This window comes from Anoplophora glabripennis, unplaced genomic scaffold, assembly GCF_000390285.2.
Source record: "Anoplophora glabripennis isolate ALB-LARVAE unplaced genomic scaffold, Agla_2.0 scaffold2, whole genome shotgun sequence".
Lineage (NCBI taxonomy): Eukaryota > Metazoa > Arthropoda > Insecta > Coleoptera > Cerambycidae > Anoplophora > Anoplophora glabripennis.
In genome coordinates, this window is record NW_019416325.1 from 176,829 (window position 1) to 197,750 (window position 20,922).

General features: G+C 31.6%; 2 protein-coding genes across 2 annotated transcripts; one reads left to right on the plus strand and one right to left on the minus strand.

Annotated features, from left to right (window-relative positions):
- The first annotated feature begins 1,781 nt into the window (after positions 1-1,781).
- LOC108916915 (protein dispatched) lies at positions 1,782-12,792 on the plus strand. The gene is made up of 9 exons (XM_018723240.1): positions 1,782-2,279; positions 2,438-2,644; positions 4,723-4,861; positions 4,915-5,141; positions 5,195-5,380; positions 6,142-6,517; positions 9,950-10,145; positions 10,227-10,662; positions 10,736-12,792. Exons 1-9 carry the CDS (start codon positions 2,136-2,138, stop codon positions 12,113-12,115), a joined length of 3,291 nt encoding a protein of 1,096 aa, XP_018578756.1. The 5' UTR covers positions 1,782-2,135; the 3' UTR covers positions 12,116-12,792.
- A 1,226-nt stretch (positions 12,793-14,018) lies between these two features.
- On the minus strand, positions 14,019-17,189 carry LOC108916458 (plasminogen receptor (KT)). The gene is made up of 4 exons (XM_018722721.1): positions 17,024-17,189; positions 16,835-16,965; positions 16,674-16,783; positions 14,019-16,592 (listed from the first exon to the last, which is right to left on the minus strand). The coding sequence occupies exons 1-4, from the start codon at positions 17,102-17,104 to the stop codon at positions 16,453-16,455; spliced, it is 462 nt and encodes a 153-aa protein (XP_018578237.1). The 5' UTR covers positions 17,105-17,189; the 3' UTR covers positions 14,019-16,452.
- Positions 17,190-20,922: the final 3,733 nt, after the last annotated feature.

Here is a 20,922-nt window from a genome sequence, read left to right on the forward strand (position 1 = left end):
GGAAAACCCGACTTGATTTAACAGGCAAACAATTACTGACAGCCAGCGGTTACATAAAAATCTCGGAAGGTGGGTATTATTACTTTTTTCAATAGTCACCCATTAAATTGTCAGCGTTAAATACACAATTTTGTTTGTAAATGTTACGTTATTTTGTACAGTATATTATGTACAATGATTATACATAAATATTTTAAACGACGTAGATTTATAAACTATGAGGAACGTCGCACACAGATAAGAAGCCTTTAAAACTGTAATCTGTTAACAACCGATAAAACTTATCAATCCATGTTCCTAACGATTGAAGATATTTGTTTAATAAAGTAAACAATAGAACCCTGTATATCTGTTTATTAACAATGCTTATCGGGAAACATGTTTATGAAACGGAAATTTTTCACTCTGTAACTGAGTATTAAATACTTTGGCAACTTTATTCATTTGACCACTATTGATTGTTATTATATGTAATTAGGTATGGTGTGGTCAAAACTGGACCAATCCCTTACAGTCGAAATGGATGCTTTGCATTCCAAACCGATGATCTGCAAACCTGCGGCCTAAACAATTTGAAATACATATAATGCTTGGATAAAATACCTTCGTTGGCACCTCAAATATTTGCTGCTTTTATTCCGTAAACATTTGAAAAGATATGTACATGCGGTGTTCCACAATTTCTTTCAGACCTACCAAAACAGATATGTAACTTTGGTTTTATTTAAAAAGTCATCGGTATTTAATTAATTTAACTTGAAACGCAACAATTTCATTTTATACATTTTCCTTTATTAGCGGAATATAATGCATGATTCATATAAAAATTATTAAGTACGTCAAAGCGTACCAGGAAAACGAAGACATAAAAAAAGGTAAATTAATAACCAAGCGATACTAATACTGCTAGGGCAAAGTGGTGTAAATATAAACAGTTAAGAATATTTACTTCAACCAATAAATGCATGTCGATTTTAAACGATGTTATTTGCTTTTATATATTTATAATATAGGTACTTATTTGTATACACTTTGGTAATTCCAGTAAAACCACTAATAATAGTATTTACAATTCAAAATATGTACACAAGAGATTATTGCAATATTCGTAATTGTAAAGATAAATATGGTTTAAAATAAAACTGTTTAATTTTACGTTTAAGCTAATGAATTTGATGTAAATTAATTAATTTATTGGTATAATTACATCCCAAGCAAATTAGTTATCAATGAAGTTTGTAACTGTAAACATTAATAAATATATATGTTACAAATAAAATACGTACGATGAAAGATGCGTTATTAACTATGTACTTCGTATTATTCATGAGGAAAACGAGGTGTTGCCCCAATCACCCCCGCCTGTCTGGGCTCTACCAAAATTTATAATAAAGGAGTTTTTTTTTCGTCGTTCTCGCTTGAAATCACTATCTTTACATTAGCAGCATTTATATTACCATAAATCGTTAGAAATGGGAAATAATCGACATAGAATTTTCAATAACCCTGTAGAACGGCCTGTTGCAGAAGCGCAGTAGTTGTAACCTTGACGGGAATGTATGTCTAGGCTAGGAGGGGGTGTGATGGATAGCAGGCAGCCCTTATTCCCTTCGCATTTGTTTATAAACAGCTGACTTCCATCTCTATCTGTTCGTGGACCACGAAAAATAGTACGCGTTCGGCTAACATCGGTAATACAAATATCGCTGTAGTTTTGAATTATTTTAGTAGCTGCACGTTAAATATCAATCAAAAACAGTATTATTTGGATGTAGTTTGAGTGTATCGTCCTATTTTCATCATTCGGTATTCAGTTTGAGGTATGTGGCTGTCGCAATTAACGTTTATATCACAAAACAGTTAATGCGTGCAAGATAAGATTTTACCCGCACCCGGCTACCCCAGACGATTATCCAGGTCCAGGGTTGCTCCGTACACCTACATCAAAAATATCGTAATTAGTTGTTGCTCACTTGCAGACCAGAAAGGTTAAGTGCTCCCAGTGATACAGTTGTCTCTTTCAGCACTAACAATGCCCACAAGAAAGAAGGTTCATATATCTGATAAAATTCGTCACTTATCTGACATAAACATACATTAAAAATACTTTGTAAATGATCGACTGAGTTTTAAAAATGAATTTAAGCTGGTTTGCTAATATTCTCGTTCATCATCCATTTATTATTTTGTCAGCTGTTGCAGTATTTTCAGGAACATGCATTGTCATACCATTTACTTTGAAATCCATGTCATTTCCGAATTTTCAGGACCCTCAAATGGTAAGTGCAACAATTATTACATAAAATATCCTTTTTAATTAATGAAATAGCTGTTGCTTCTAGAAAAATTGCAATTAAATCGGTTTATTAAACGGTAAATTCAATTTTATCACCTATTGTTTACCTGAATGGTAGCCACCGATTTGTTATCATTTTAGGGGTTTTCAACAAGAGGCACAACTATTTCAAACCGTTTGACCGCTTGGGCGAATTTAGTTAAATCCACGAGACCTTCTGGCGAACTTGCAACAAATCCGAAAGAATTTTTAGAAAATCGAAATAGAAATTATTCTTTATCGTCCTACAGGCCTCCAAGAAAAAAGGGAAAGCGAAAAAAATTCAAAAGTGGGCCTATATACGGAAATGTAAGTCTTGCTCATTATTTTTGCAAGTTTTTTATTTTTATTTTCCATTCAAATTATTTTACGACAATAAAATCAAATACAACACAAGTTTTCCAGAGTAGTAATCGTAATTAAAATTAATGAAATTTATTTCCAAAATTTTACGCATAAATTTAAAGGCCAAATAATTTTTTTTTTAATTAAAGTTGCAAATTATCTATCAATTACGTATTTTCATGAAAATTAAGAACTTACGAAAAAATGATTTGCTTCACTTTTTTTCGCTCTATTGACGAAATATTGTTCTAAAATTGGAAAAAAATTTCACCAAATTTCAGGTCTCAATTTTAATTTTAAGTACTCGCTATTCGATTTTAAAAATTTTCATTTAACACGTAAACCTACGTTTTTTTAAATATTCTATATCTCAGCTGCATTCCACGTTATTTTATTGTCCACAGGCGATAATTATAGGGGAATCTATGTGACATAAAAAATCTTGAAAGTTAATTTTAATCGATTTTTGCATTTTTCGCATAAATTACTAGACTTACAGTAGTAAAAACGTAGGTAAATGAAATTAATTTGCTATAGAATTATTCGTTCACGAGATAAATAGAATCAAATCTGTGAAAACTGAAAACTTAAAATATCATTGTTTTACCGAATTTATCGCATTGAAAATTTGATTGGAAATTGTTAAATAACTGTTTGTTGTACATTATATTATTTTATAATGATAAAATGGTCGACAAAATAGTTTTTAACACATTAACGCTGCAGAATAAAATGTAAAAATAAAAAAAATATATAAATATTTAACAAAAAATACATAAAAATATTTAAATTGTTATGTATTTTTTCTGTTTTAACTTTTTATTTTGCAGCATTTTATCATTATAAAATAGTGCAATGTAGAACAAACAGTTATTTAACAATTTGCAATCAAATTTTCAATACGACAAATTTGATAATACAAGCATATTTTAAGTTTTCATATATTTGATTCTGTTTGTCTCGTGAACTAATAACTCTACAGCTTAGATACTGAGGACCTTTTTTTATAGCAAATTTAATTTCATTTACGTTTTTACTGTATGTCTAGTCATTTATGAGAAAAATCGAAAATTAACTAAAGGTTTTTTTATAAGTGAAACCTTTCAAGTCATATAGATCCTACAATGGACACTTTCAAAGAACAAATATTTCTTTATAGTTATCACCTACCTATGGACAATAAAATAACGTGAAATGCAGTAGAAATTTAAAAAATTAAAAAGATTTAAAAATTTTTAAAAAACGTAGATTTACGTGTTAAATGAACAGGAAAATTTTAAAATCGAATAGCGAGTACTTGAATTTAAAATTAGAGCTGAAATTTGGTCAGAATTTTTTGATTCACGCCTTTTTTTCTTAATAAAACACGCCATGGTGCCGATTCGCGTCAAATTTTGTTTTACGATAAAAAATATTTAATTTTGTTTACGTTAGAAGAGTTTAAAATTGAACAAATAACGTATCTAGGCAAAAGCAACACTAGGTGAGATAAGATAAAGCCGTATTTGTAGAAAATGGCCGTAGAATTTGCCGAGACGTGATGTATGATGTAAAATATCAAGTGTGCTCAAATAGCAGTTTCCATTTGTTGAGTGGTTATTGACATATAATGATTGGCATGTTATATAAGAAATAAATGATCAACGCAAGCAGTAAAATAAAGCGTCTTGCATAATTCAACTTGAATTGACCACATATTTTAAAAGGAATTTACTTTTTTTATAGCGTAAACTACAATGTATGTTCCGTCATTATTTAATGGATCACAATGTAAACACGATTGGACATAATAAAAAAAACTAAAAATAAAAACTGATGTAATGCTAACGAATTGAATCGTCTCCTCAACTAATTATATTTTTGAAACGCGTATTTTTCTTGGCAAGTGTGCACAATAAAACAGATAAGTCCATAGGAACGAGAGTAAGAAAATAAATAATAACAAAAACCAATACGCAATTCTATAAAACATTGTTTGATTGTCTGTTTTGAACAGAGGGAGGTATTTGTTTTTTTCACAATCTGTTACCCCAATTTTACAGGTTTTCATAAACGAAACTAGAAATACAACCGAAACTAGAATTGATGTGGATAGGTGGAACGCTGTAAAAATGTTAACTCCCGATCCCAGTAAAAATATTAATGGGAAATCGACAGACAAATTTTTCTGTGGCAGTCCAGGTATATCGATAATTAAAACACGTTACAAAGGTGGTAAATACTTTTAATTTTAGATGAAAGATATGCTCACTTAGTTGTATCATCCCACAATAAAAAAGACTTGTTTACCATAAGTAATATGCTAGCAATGTGTCGATTAGAACACGAATTTATCGGGTTAAAATATTATGAAGACCTGTGCATCCAAAACACGAAATTCAAAAGAAAATGCTGCAAGCCGTGGTCTTTGCCTAACTACATTGCGATTTTAAATAATCGGTCTTCGTGTTTGGCCATAACGGTAAGTCATCTACACAAAAACAAAAGAAAATATGTAATAGTTTATCCCTTTAGGAGGAAGATATAATCACGACAAAAAATATACTGATAAATTGTTCTCCTTTCTTCCACAATTTGGAACTGAGTCCTGATTGTCTAAAGAGGACGCCGTATTGTGGAGTTCCAATCGAATGTATCCGACATGACGCTGTTTTTAATATCTTAAATTTCCTGGCAAGCACTTCTTTTTTACCTCCAAACGTAAGTAGCTTTTCAACAAATTTCTTTTGGTTATTTTCAACCAATGAAGTAGCAACAAGTTTTGGCGCAATTGTTTTGCCGATTCCAAGTGTCTACAAGGTGTTCAAATTCGAGAGGAACACCCCTGTCAAATTTTAGTATCGATTATTGTTTTTTATGTATACAGGGTACGACTTTTTTTTTGTGGAGGCGACTTTTCGTGAAACCGTATTAGGAATGTTAGTAAAATTTAATAAAAAAAAATAAAGATAACAAAAAAAAATCATAGCAGGCCGCGTAGTGGTACGCTACGTCACTTGGTCCTGTAGATGCACACCCTGTATAAAAAATAATCATCAAAATTCTACGAATAACCTATTTATTTTAACCAATCTTTCTCATTAAGCTTCGCCCCAAAAATAATAGAAACATTCAAAATCTTATTCATTTTCTAAATGAGAGTACCAGTTAACTCTTTTGTAAGGATCGTCATACGTGCAGTATTTACGAGATTATCCCTAATTTGAACCGTTTGTTCTGTGTTATTTTTGCGTCTCGCTTTGTCCTCCATTTCGCAAAAAATAAATAAACAGCAACCGGTCGAATGGAAAATAAGACGAATATTATATGTATGTACCCTATTTAGCCGGCATTTTCAACCGCGACACGAGATTGTACATAACGATCAGTTACTGACATTAAAAATTATTAGTCGAAATTGCGGGGATAAGAGAATCTTCCAAAAAAAAACAGCCTACTGATTATAAACGCCTTTCTTTTAGAATACCGAACAAGGAACTGAGTTGACAGAGGCAATGATATTTTTGCCTTTGGCCTGTAGCACAGCCATTTTACCGTACTATCACGAGTTGGAAAAACTAAATTTGGAGTACGATGGTGTAAAAGTGGTTGCGATGGATTTTGGCATAAAGAGCGCACTGTTCGACGAGTGCCTAATCCGAGACACCTGGTTGATGGGTACTGGAGCCCTTTTTGTATTCATATGCATGTGGCTCTATACCCAGTCATTGTTCCTTACCATCATGACAATAATCGTGATTATATTTTCTTTGGCTATTTCCTATTTTATGTATTTTCTTGTATTTGAGATCAAATTTTTTCCTTTTATGAATCTGTTGGCCACCATTGTCGCAATAGGTATGTATTACTAGTTGATTTTTACACATCGGGTGTCCCAAAAGAGTGCGAATAATTATACAGAAAACAAAATATATAAATGTTAAAATGTTAAATATTGAATTGTTTGGGTTGCGGCTTTGTTGGGACGGTCGATTTAATTTAAGTTTATCACAAATACATTTATACAGATCATGCCACTTTCACATTTCACATTTCCACACGACACACATCACTTGTACAAATCACATAGAGATACAATCTTCTCTTTTTTTGTAAATATTCTAGACTTAGATTTTAGAATGTGACAGGTGAAGAGAAGTCCTATAAAAGTACACAAAAAAGTACTACAAAAAAAATATTTTTTTAAAGATGGATCCCTGTCTCATTTTATTATCACTTTATTATTGTATGGTTCTCTAACACAAAAGGAATTGAACTCGCAGGTAACCACTTAACTGATTTTCATTAAAAATATATATTTGTGTTTTTTATTATTATACAGAGTGTTTCAGTTTGTGTTCTACTTGTGTTTTACTCTCTCAGTGTGGTTATGTTGACAGTTTTCTTTTTTAACATTATGCTTTCAGGTATCTGTTATTATGTTAACTATGACTCAATTGAAATTTATTAACACATTTTCTTCTATTTTCTGATTTACCTTTCACTCCAACACTCGGTTGATCCAAATCTGTTCATTCAAACTAGATTTTACTAAATTAAAAACAACAATCATACCTACACCTTTACATTTAAGTTTGTGTACATTTCCTACAAAACCAGCCAAAATAACAAGTAATTATAGTTGAATTATAAACGGTTAAAGACATTTACTGAAAAATATATGAAGAAAACTTGCAAAAGTCATTGCATTTTTATATTTTTAGATATAAAACTGTCATAGTTAATGCATTTTTTTATATTAGACAATGGCATTAAAAAAATACATAGAGTGCAAATATTCATCTCCCACAGTTATAGACTAAGAGCCGGATAGGAAAATCTTCCTAATCATTTTAGGTACCGTAAGACTCTATGACTTAAATACTACAACCTAAAAGAAAACATTTGAGCACTATGCCGTCAATTCTCCGTGGCACATGGGTTGTCAGCAGAAAATCAAACTTTCCAATTTTGGGCCGAGTAAATTAATGAAATAGAAATTGACGGCATTTCGACCCAAGACAAATATTAGAAAAATAAGACATAAAAACCTTATGCCGTACAAAAACAACGGTTGCGGAAAGAATAAAAAAAATTTAATTTTCCAAATATTTTCACCAATGTAAAAATTATAGAAAACTGTACGGCGTGCCTGATTTTAAATAAAAATGTTTATATTAAGTTATATTTTACTTTATACTTTACTAAAGGCTTTTACCCTGACGCAAATTTTCTCATTTCAACCCCTATTCCAAAAAGTTATTGAGAAATGTACGGCACCGTTTTCAGAGTTTTACTTATGCTCTAAAATAATGAAAAATATGTGCCGTACAAAATATTTGGCTAAAAAAAATTTATTGCATAATTGTGAGTGCTCTGAAGTTAACGAAATTTTTCTTTGGGTAAAAAATCATTATTTCCTGAACGGCATAAATTTTGGAAGCAAGTTATTCCACTTTATAGTCTTTATACAAAAGTGCCGTACAAAATTATTGGTACCAGAAAAAACAATTGGCCGTGAATAAAAATTTTTTTTTATCATTTTTGCAATTTGGAAAATCCATTTGACAGCTACTATAGTATTATATATTTTCAATTTTATTTCTGTTTTAAATTATTCAAGGGTTAAATTAACAAAATTGTGGATGCCGTCTATTTTTAATTTCAGGGTTTTCCATAATTAGGATTTTCTAAGGCATTTTCACTACATTATGAAATTGTATATTCCTGTACGGCATTTACCCATAACATTAACACCATCATCACCATTTTTGATGGAACATTCATCGAATGCTATAAAAATATTTAAATAATTTAAAATCTCAATTTTGCACTACTCGATAATTAACGATCCCTGTATGGCATTCATTGCAGATTATGAAGGGAGTTAAGTAATAATGAAAAATTATATTGTGTTTTGTAAATTCCAAGTAGGTAGACCAATAAAAGTGTAAAACTAAATTATGTTAATCAAATTGATTAAATCAATATGTTTTCAAATTTATCTTTTTCAATGCGAAAAATTTATAATAATTACCAAAAAATTAAATTGATATTTGAAAGAAGTATTAATAACGTTTATAATACCTATTTTACTTTTTTTTACAAAAAAAAAATATTTTTAGAAAATTATTTTATAAAATAGACCACTAAAATAATGAAATGAAAAGTTAATTAAACCCTGATCTTAATGACATTTGTTGATATTTTATTTTATTTGTTGTATTGGATTCAAAATATATACGGCATTGAAAATAAAAAATAAATTTTGGCAAAAGAAACAATTTGAATTGTAGATGTGTGTATTAAAAACTTTTGGATGCATGGAAAAAAAATTGCAGTTATATGCAAACGCTTTTTTGGAACTTTTTTCCCTTTAGTGCCACGATATTTATACGGCCATATTTTTGTAATAGTTCATTTTTAATGAATTCGAAAAGGGCACAAATGCCGTACATGAACTTTTCACTAAAATGTCCACCCCTTGAGTGGAAAATTCATTTCCCTACTGTGACCTCATGTGCCATAAAAAATGTACGGCATAATGACTCGAGGTATAGTTTCATATAGCACTTTCTAAATTTTTTAATTTTAGGGTGCCTCTAATAATTTTCCTTATTCTACGTAAAAGGTAAGGGTTGAGCAAGGGTTAAAAACCCTTAGAGCCAGTGCATTCGTACGGCATAGTAAAATATAACTTTCAAATAAATATCTTTATTTAAAATCAGCACGCCGTACAGTTTTCTATAATTTTTACATTAGTGAAAATATTTGGAAAATGAAAATTTTTTATTCTCTCCAGAACCGTTATTTTTGTAGGGCATAAGGTTTTTATGTCTCATTTTTCTCAATCTCTCAATTTCTATTTTATTAATTTACCCGGCCCAAAATTGGAAAGTGATTTTCCGCTGATAACCCATGTGCCATGGAGAATTGACGGCATAGTGTTCAAATGTTTTCTTTTATTTTGTAATATTAAGTCATAGACTCTTAACGGTGCCTAAAATTATTAGGAAAATTTTCCTATCAGGCTCTTAGTCTATTACGCACACAGCATATTTATCCAAAAGTGGGAGACGTGAAATAGATGTATCTGTAGAGAAAAGATTCCATATGAATTGGGAAAATTTTTCAACTTAATTTAGTTTAGAAATTTAATTTCCATCTTACCGATTCAATTTAAATTACACCTATGTATTTTATACGATTACAATTTTAAAACTTTCTATGTGTTTTTCCTGTAATTTGTGAATAGGCAAACTATTGATTACAAAAAAAGTTCAATTTTAGGTATTGGCTCTGACGATGCCTTTATATTCTGTAAGATATGGCATATCCAAAAACAGGACCAGGGAAGTTCATTATTTAAAATTATGACCGACACATTTCAACACGCATTTATTACAATGTTTGTGACTGCTCTGACAACATCAGTAGCATTTCTGGGATCTTATATCAGTTCTGTGACAGCAATTAGTTGTTTCAGGTGAGACTTATGTCGCAGTACCGTCAAATTTTTAATACACAAAACAAGTAAGTGATTAATCTATTTTCCATGTTCTTTCAGCATTTTTGCAGGGACTGCGGTTATCGCAAATTATTTTTTAATGATGACGTGGTTCCCTGCATGTATGGTAATATGGGAGCGTTCGTGTTTTTCCAATTCGGCGTTACTTCGAACTTGCCTAATGGTGTGCTTCCAAAGATGGTGTTGCTTCAAACCACAATGGAATTTGTCGACCACCTGGTTTCAATGTTCAACATTAAATAAGATTTGGAGAGCTAAAGAAGAATGTCTGCTCAATTTCGTTGTTAGGCTCAAATATTTTTGGTTTGCACTGCTGATTGCTATGGCTCTTATTAGTGGGGTCATAGTATTTTTCTACCCCAAACTTCAGTTGCCAAATACGGTGGAATTTCAATTGTTCGCTACTTCTCATCCCTTCGAACAGTACGATTTTGTCTACAAGAACCATTTCTGGTTTAGGAATGCGGAAAGAGGGGTGAGTAATGCACAAGTTTTAAAGTTTAGCCATTTTTATCGGATGAATGAATATTTTCTTATTGGTATTTTAGATGGAAGAAACAAACTACAAACTGCCTCTAAGATTCGTGTGGGGAGTGCTTCCAGTGGACAATGGAGATCACTTGGATCCTTCGAACCTGGGGACTCTTACGTTAGACCCCAAATTCGACATGTCTAACCCTGAGTCACAGGAATGGTTAAAGAACTTCTGTCAAAAGCTACGGCAACAGCCATTCTACCATTCGATGATGGGACCTTTACTTCCAAATTGTTTCGTTGAGACATTCATGAAATCAATGAAAAGGAAATGCTATGATCCTATCGAGGACAAGAATCGATCGCCGTGTTGCGAAACTTCAAAGTTCCCGTTTAACAGGAGTATATTCGACAAATGCATTATAGAAGAGATGGCTGAAATATATGGAACCCCTATAGATTTTCTAAATCCAGGAATGGCTGGTCCCAAGTTCTCCAAAGACCAATATCCGACAATAAAAGCTGTTATTGTAGAATACGATAGTAACTATAGTTATTCAATGTCTTATGAGCAAATGCATGAATTCTATACAAAAGTAGAAGGCTGGATGAACGAGGAGCTTAAAACTGCACCGGACGCCATGAAAAATGGCTGGTTTATCAGTGAGTTGGAATTCTACGATCTGCAGAGGGAACTAAGTGAAAGTACACAAATTGCAGTTGCGATGTCAATGGGTCTAGCCTTAATAGTATTATTTTTGTCTACACTAAATATATTAACGAGTTTATATGCAATTATAACTATAACTAGCAGTATTTTTGTAACGATGGCAGTATTAGTTTTGTTAGGGTGGAAATTGAATATTCTCGAATCTATAGCAGTCTCGACGGCTATAGGTCTCACTGTTGACTTTAGTTTACATTACTCTGTAAACTACCGCATGTGTCCAGAATCGTTAGCTGTAAACAGAGAAGCCGCCGCCAGACACGCCCTGTCTTACATGGCAGGTCCAGCCCTTATGGCAGCTATAACAACGGGCGCGGCAGGAGCATTTATGATGCCTTCTCTAATCCTTCCCTATATACAAATTGGAGTGTTTTTAGTCATTGTAATGTGCATAAGCTGGTTGTACGCCACCTTTTTATTGGGATCATTGCTGGCAATAGCCGGCCCCGATAAAAGCTGTGGGCAATTTACGTATTCAAAATTAACTTGTTGTATCATTAAATCCAAGCGAGTGAGGGAAAGGCCTCAACCGCCGCCATCCAGTATACCGGATAGCCACGAGTTAGAATCGCTAACATATTCAAAGCGAGAACGACAAACCCCTAAACCGCTAAGGCGTTCGTTGAGCTCTGGAGGAGCACGTTTCACCCCAAGTAAATATGTGTTTACTGACCAGTCCCCTTCAGCAACCAGTGCTATAACTATCATAATGCCAGATGACAATTAAATGTAACCTATTAGGACTAAATGTTCTGTGATATATTTTTTATTTTTAATTTATTTATTATTATCAATGTAAATGCCATTTTTACCCTATCATACCTGTTCAAATGGCATTTCGAAAAATATATAGGTGATATTTAAGAATGCTGTTTTATTTAAAAATACATGGCTAGAAAGGCCTGGCTCAAGGTATATATCAAAGTACAAAAGGATGTTAGAATGTATAAATGTCTAGGTCATTTAAAGAAGTAATAATATTGTTAGGTGTATAATATTTTGATGTACTGTACTGTACCGTTTTTTAGAAAATGTTAAATAGATAACAAACGTTAAACAAGCCTACCTACTTTCTATTCCATCTTTCCCAAGTCAAACAATCCAAATTTCCAATCTCTCTATTGGAGAACCCTTGTATAACACAAGAATTTGTATTGTGTGGAATTTTGTCATATTGTGCATATCATAAAGCAGGCGTCCCCAGCTCATATGACACACATATGAGTACCTTTTGCTTTTAATGTTCACAAACTATTTGTTCTATGTAAAAATGTTGAGGACCCCTGCCACATAACTGGTACTTATTTGTGTTCAAAAAAAAAGTAAAAAAAAGAAACTTGTCAAAAACTTGTATCATTTATAAATGCATAACATTAATTGTAAAATAAAGGAAATAAAATGCTACTCAATGGTTTTTTATAACATTTCAATACAAACAATTGTCCTCAAAAAGTATATAGTAACAGTTTCCATGTCGTGAAGTAATTAAAAATGTGTTAAACAAGTGTTATTTTCAATCATGTTTCGTTGAGATTTTCAACCTAAAATAATCTATATTCAGAATTAGTATATAAATAATGTGTTAAACAAGGGTTTGTTGCTCTCGATCTATCTCTGTTTTTTCTTCCCTGAAATAAATTGGCCAAAACTAATAGAATTTTATAACACCAAATTTATGGTACTGGGTTTTTAATTAAACGCTGACAGATATTAATAATAATTAGTGCTATGATTTAATCAAATTATCAAGAGAAAACAAAAAGTACTACACATTATAATTGCGGAGTATTTATTTCTAAGATGAAAAAATGTTGAGCAAATTATCCTATACTTAAGGGGGGCGTTTTTATGCGCAATTTTCAATGAATTTTTTGTTCAATTGTTTAGAAAAACTAAGCAAGTTAGAAACAATATCTCTTCACTGTACCAATTAGACAAGTTTTCTTCAGGGTCTAAGACAACTGATAATACATTCTAAATAAGGAAAAAAGCATATTTTTACCTCGCGTGTTTATCCTACATTTCCTGAACTTTACACGCCTGCTGGACATACAGAAAATCGCGTACGGTAGTATAAGCATAATCACACCCAGCAGAATGCTTTTAAGATACTATTTACACATGAATTAATCACAATTATTGAGTAGTTTTATGAATCAATTCGACAAAACAGGAAAGGTACATTCTTTTATGTTTATATATTCTCCGTAACGTTTTCATCCAGAAAATTAAAGGAATCCTTTGCATTTCAACATTTCTATAGTTTGGATACTGTAGAAAAGATGGCAGTAGCCACAGTCGTTCTAACATTTATTTTGCCGTCCAGAATCGGACTAATTGAATATTTTTAGGTGGTATTTGCAGCCATATTAGATAATATAAAAGGATACGATGCAATATAACATGTTTAAATGGGGATATTAAGCTTTGCATGGAAAATAATCGTATTAATAATAAAAATGTAATTTCAAAATCTTACGAATGCTGTTGTTAAGTTAAAAAGCTACAATTCTTACTACTAATAATTAAATAATTAATCTGATAGTTAAAAAAGATATACACATAATGGACAGCTTGAGTATCACTTTAATTAATAATACTCCAAAGTGTAAAACAGTTAATTTTTTTTAAACTACTTTATTTTATAAAGTATACATATTCATTTATCTATTCTCATGAAAAGTTCTACAAACAAAGACAGAGAGGGAAACTGCTGATCAGAATTTCTACACTAAAATACTCGCTTTCATAATTAATTACTCAAGTGTTGCTCAAATAGTAGAGAGAGACTGGGGGAGGGGGGGGGATGTAGATATGTAACATAAATATTACTCAGGCTTGTATACTAAATTACTCCTGCGGTTTCCCCCTCGATAAAGACTATCTCGTTATGACGTTAATACTGTTTGTAACTACAGATAAGTTATTTGAATCACATTTTATAAGAATATTTAGGATGGATATTACGAGTATTCTTAATATGATATCACATGCAATCATTTTCAGTAGCATAATTACTATCGCGAATCTAATATTTAATTTGCAATTGTAAATACACATAAATAAGATATATGAAATCCTATAGCAGTAAGAAACCAATACATAAAATCAAGATTATACCTAAGTAGTAACCACAATCAACATCACATTAGAAAAATGTATGAAAATACAAAATTAAGTACAAACATTTAATCATTTGTAGGTAACTAACTAGACGGATAATTTTTCTTGAAAATCCTCAAAATTTATTTTACAGTACATACAACTCTTCTGAGTTTATTAATGTACGAAAAATATCTAGAATGGGTGTATAGGGCATCTGATTCTCAATGAAATAGTTAGATATCCAGGTAAATAATAGAAATAGTCAAGAAAACAATTTAAAATTTTTCACGGCCCGTGCTAATATTTAAAGTACGATGGTTCTTCAGGTTATGTCCTTGTTCTTGCGCTAGGCTCTGTGGCGGGCGGACCCACTATTAGAAACCTTACGCTGCCCTGATGTTCATTTCGTTTCTCATTGGGTCTAAAGCCGCTACCACTGAAACTGCACCTCAAGCAATGATCTTCAGAGATGTTTCGTAGTGATATCTGTAACGGGTCATATCCAATACTTCCAAGCGTTGGCAACTGCCTACAGTGAAGAACGGCGAAACGTTTGGAAGTATCGGATGCGACCTGTTGCAGAGGCCCCTACGGGATGCCTTCTGTCCGCAGTGACCTTAGAGGGCAGGTCAAAGATTTCTAGCTAAGGCATAACAACCCAAGAAACCATCGTACTTTAAATTTAAAATTTTATTAACCGTCACACATTTCCTACAAATTATTAAAGTGCGTGTTTTGACTGGAATAAAAAAAAACTCTATTCAAACCATAGTGGTTACCAACATACTTTACAACTATATCAATATAACCCTGTACAGATGATAGTAATACCTAAACATTACTACTGGAATGTAAATATATTTTAAAAACAGTAAACAGTATTATAATAATTTTATTGACAACATTAGAATATTGAGAATATACGTTTAAGTCACTTTATAGGTGTACAGTTTGTTTAAACGAGTAGTACTTTATATAGTATTAAATATTGAAATGTAGATATATCCACTAAAAATATTTTGAACTACAGTGCACGACTATCTGCTATTCAATTTATGGTTTTCAATGGGTGTTTGTATTTTTGCAACAATAACAAATTATATGTTTATACAGCACAACAATCGGTTACTTTATTGGAAATCGAAGAAATATATTTTAAAACTTCCAATTTATATTCTAGAAAGAGACATTTAAAAGACAAAGGCAATTTAACTCTTAAATTATTGGTCGTGTGCAGTGATGGTTTGTGAAAATTATAAAAAGTGGTCATATCGTCATTGATCTTGTAAATGGGCGGAAGCGACAAAAAGATAACGACTGAGTCTCTCTTTGAAATAACCTATATTGGTAAATAATTAGTATTACGATATCCATCGTACGTACCAAAAATTCGCTTATGACTTCTTTATATTACTTTCCATTCTTGCAGCAGTTTTGGTGCTTACGCCCCTTTGTCTCAAGAAAAAAAAATATTTTGAAAATGAAGCATAAAGCCCACACTGATTTTAAGGGGATGACTTCTAGGCCCACATTGTGAATATTTGTGATAAAAAAATTTAGAAAATTTGTGAAATAACAAAATTAAAATGGGCGTGACCCCAAAGATTTCCATTTTTCTTAAAGTTACATCACTACACATGACGGAATGTTAATATTAAACTAGAATTTGAATATACGAAGAAAAAGTTATTAAAAAAAGCTCTCCCAATAGTATTTATCCGTTGATCACGAAAAAAAAATATTTTTGAAAAATGTGCAACCCTTTCTGAGATCTCAGCAGACCACACTTATTTCTTATTCAAAACCCCTAAAAAACCGTGTGGGGCCCACGCTCATTATCAAAATATGACCACTTTAATTTCTGCAAGGCGTACATTTTTTTGTATACATCCCACCTGTTTCATGCTTGAGCTAATCTACACAATCAAATAACAATTAAGTATCAAACAGTGCACGAGTTTAAATCGCAGGCAACACAGGATGTAACTTTTTCTGTTCGTCGTTTTGCAATCTTTTGAGATCAATTGAGGAAGCCGTTGGTACTCCTAAAGGCAGTGCAAGTAGATCGTTTTCAAATTGTAAAATATGTTCCGCTTCAACTGAAAATGTAAAACGTATGTCTCACAGTTCCAATTAAATCTTTTAGACAACACAAGTGGGGAAATGTCAATAATACTAACCTATAATACGATGCAACTTATTACCATAAGCTAAATCAGCCTGGTACGCTACTACAAACGTCAGTGGGACTAACGAAGCTAAATAAATTGGTTTCCTTTTATACCTATAACTATATAAAGGCGTTTTTTGTAAAAAATTTGGACAATATTAATATAGCTACCTGGTAAGAGCCCAAGCTACGCTAGTAAGATAAAAGGCACCGTACCAAAAAAAAAGTTCACGGGATTTGGCAATTTGTAGAGCAACTTCTCTTTCTCTCATTTGGTTCCTCATTTGTAACTGCCTTTCGATCTAACAAAAATTATACAAAATAGTTCGTAGTACTTAAATAACAAACATTATAATTAACCTTTATCGTATTCATCTCGGTAATAAATTCTTGGTTTCTTCTAAAGTTTTCTTCCATATTTATTGTAAAGGTGTTTCCCATTATTGCTAAGTTGTATAAATATTTAAACTACTGTAACGTACATAAAATTAAACTCAATCAATATCAATATACCTACAATTAATAATTATTTGAATGTGTCAAATTAATGAGAGTGAACATAACCTCGATTACTAGCGCCACAGTGACGATATGGTGAAAAATTTATATGCACTATCTTTTTGAAATTGAAATATTGCCTACAAAATATAAACAAAAAATGTTTATCTTTTGGTTTTACTGAAGAGCGTACAAATTATACATTTTATAAAGCACCGATTCGATTATACATATATTTTATCCCTCTGTAGTTTAAAGTTCGTTTTTTCTCAACTATTTGAAAAATTCTAAAATAACTTTATAATTTACGGTGATATGAACAGTACATAAGTACAATGTGTAAGTGTTGTATCTATGTCTATACGGATAATGGGGTACTCACCAATTATTAAATCTCCAAACCCAAACAATTTTGTGGAATGTACACCCAGCTTATCCAGAGACACTACCTCCATAATTCTATAATCGCACTAACACTAATAACCAATATTATTCACAGATATCCTAATGTTAAAACACACCAACTAAACCGTAAAACACCAAAATAAATAGTTCTTTACAAAACGACACTCGTTTACAAACAGATTTGAAAATTTACTGACACACTTTTACACAAAAAAACCGCCTTGTTTACATGTGACTGTGGACACAATATGAATCTCTATGTTTATAAACAAAAATATAACACGATGACGACCGATTTTTATATTTTTTACAATAGACAAATTACTTCCAAACAGACGCTAACGACGCTATTCAATTGCACCAATAATGAGCTCAGCGCACAGCACCCCCTACTAATGAGTCAATAGCCAATAGCATGCAGGTAAATTGAAAATTCATTTGTTTTAAATGTTACATTCTTGCAGGGTTCGTTCGGTAACACTATACTTAGGAGTAAGATGAAAAATTTTTAATTCTCAATACCTTACCTACTCGATGAAATAAATAATTGTTTTTGTACATAAGTGTTTTAAATGGTAATATGTTTATGATATTTAAAAATAAATAAAGTTTGGTACACATTGCTGGATTCAACAAGAACCCCAGAAATTCGACGTCACTGAATATTCGGGAAATTTGATCACTACTTTTCAATTCCTAGCAGTATTTCTGAGAAAAAGAAAACTCGTTTGTGTATTTCTATAATGGACCATTCTTCTTAACTGGTTTTTAAAAATATATTTTATTATTAACTCTAGCAATTTTTGCTCTATTATATAGGTAAGTATTAAGTTATTGAAATTAAAATAACTAGAATTATTCTTAAAAAAAAGAAATTTTATTAGAAATACGAGTTTAAATCAAATGTATTAATGAAATATCAAAAAAATTAGGTATTGTTGAAATGTCTGCATCAATGATTTTTTTCTGCAAATGTGACTCCTTTAAGAATTCGAGTCAGGAAAACTGGAAAAACCTGTAGAAATTTCGCATTTTTTTGGAAGTATACCACCTACTACCTCTAGCAAAACGTAAAAATTCTACGGCAATGATTTTTTCAAATAAATTTTCCGCCACTGACACTGGCCAACAATCCTATACGTAACTAGCTACCTCAATATTCAATCACCTCGTCAGCAGACTGACCGTGCATCCTGAAATGAGAAACGCGAAAACACCGAGTCGGACGATTCCGTTCATAACCTGCTGCAAAAAGCGCGGGCTCACTCGCAACTAGCCTGAAAGCTTGCAGGATATTTTGAAGGATAACGGTCGTGATATATATTTCCCTGGTTTAAAAACATTTATTTATTTTTTTTTAAGTTTTCTAGTATCAAAATTTGATGGATTTCTAGGTGTAATAAGGCAAATACATGCAAATTCGTCTCACTGCATGTGTTTCATGGTGGGATTTTACATATTATGTGAATTTGTGGTTTTGTGACTTAATTTTGTGTTGTGTGTGGTGCGTGACCACATTTTCTTGTGATCTTGTGTATTTAGTGTGTACTAGTGCATTATTTTCTTGGATGGATTGGTTTTAACAACAGGATTTATGGTAAGTGTTAATATTTGTTCATGTTATATTTGTTAATAAATTAAAATCTTTTCGAAAAATATTGACGAAAATGAACGTGTGTACTCACCAATTTTCAATCGAGTCCAACACTAGTCCAGCCAGCCTTGCTGGCTGTACAACTTCAGAAAACCACTGATGTTATGAATTCAATTTTCACTTCACAAAAACTTAAGTTCTGACAATTTGGCAAAACTACATTTGTTAAGTAATATAGTCACTCCACGAACAAACCACAGTACAAGTTTTTAAAAATAATACGCGTTAACTACGGTCAGCGATTGTAAAAGCCTAGGCATCCCAAAAATTCTATAAATTTAGTAGAAATCACCGATTTCTTCAATAAATCGTTTCACGTGTGACACACCACAAGTCTCTATGTTTATACACAAAAATATGACGCGATAACGATCGATTTTTTAAAAGTTTTCCATAAAACTACGAAATATTTTCAAAGTGACGCCAACGGAAGCCATTTTGAAATCGCTGTAACAAAACAAACAGGCAGTCACGCCACCTTCGCTGAAGGTGGGGAAGGCGCTTTTGATGTGAATACCTAAGTGTCTGAAAATGCAAAGGATAAAGCGTGATAACAGTGTAGGCCAAAAACACATTGTCTTAGATAACTCCAAAATTGTTGATCAAGTCCAAATGAAGCTCGGTACAGGCTTGTAGACTATTACTATTAGCCGCAGTTAGGTATCATACGAGATAATAATTTTTTCCTTATTCATTGTAGTGGAGGTGTAGAGAATAATTTAATTTTTTTGTTTTAAAAGCATTTTCCATGTTGTACGAAGTGTAAAACCATAGACTGATAACGAAGGGTGATTGTAGGTGGTAAGTTCCAAGGCCATACGGCGTCTGCTTTAATTTTAAGATTTTGCTCCTATTATACATGTATTTATTATATATATACCATTATATATATACCATTTTTTTAAAATTTTTATTGAATGTGTTCCTTCTATTTAAAAGTGGCCCACTTACATCTAAAAATCGAAAATATGAAAAAAAAACAAATATATAAAAAACGAAAATAAAAATGTAAAACTGTTTTTATGGCAAAATGAGTTCTCTGTCGATTTTATCGTCGATGATGAGCCTATATTATTAGGTCATTAGGTTATGTTGGGAGTAAAACGAGACGCTTTTAATTCCATTACTTTATTCGTCTACATAAGTACAATTAGTGTCTATTTATATGTTTAACTGGTTTAAACGGTAAATACCTACTTTAGTTTTGCCAAATATTTAATTAAAAACAAATAAGCAATAAGTAAAATACGTACATTTCTAGGTATGTATTTATGTTTAAAAATAAATACTGACATTTGATATTATAGATTGTCTAGACAACTTTTTATTGCGACATAATTTTTTAAAAAATAATATAAACTTTATACATAAATATACATATCATTATTTTCAACATACACAATTAATATTTACAAGTAGGTACTTAAAAAACTGTCTCTTGTATGGTGGATTTTAATAAGTGACTAGCTTTGATATAAGCTTATCTACCGAATACGTGCAATAATAAGCTGAATGTAGATATATTCTGTATTTCTATGTATTTATCTGTTCAATCTATATTTCTGCCTGTTCCTAAGCTATTTGACAAGATCGTAACACTGTTTAGAAGATATATAAATTTAGGAACCTAGTAATTTATAATATAAATTAAGTGAATATCACAGAAAAAATTTGTAACTCAAGGCAACATAAATGTTTTCAG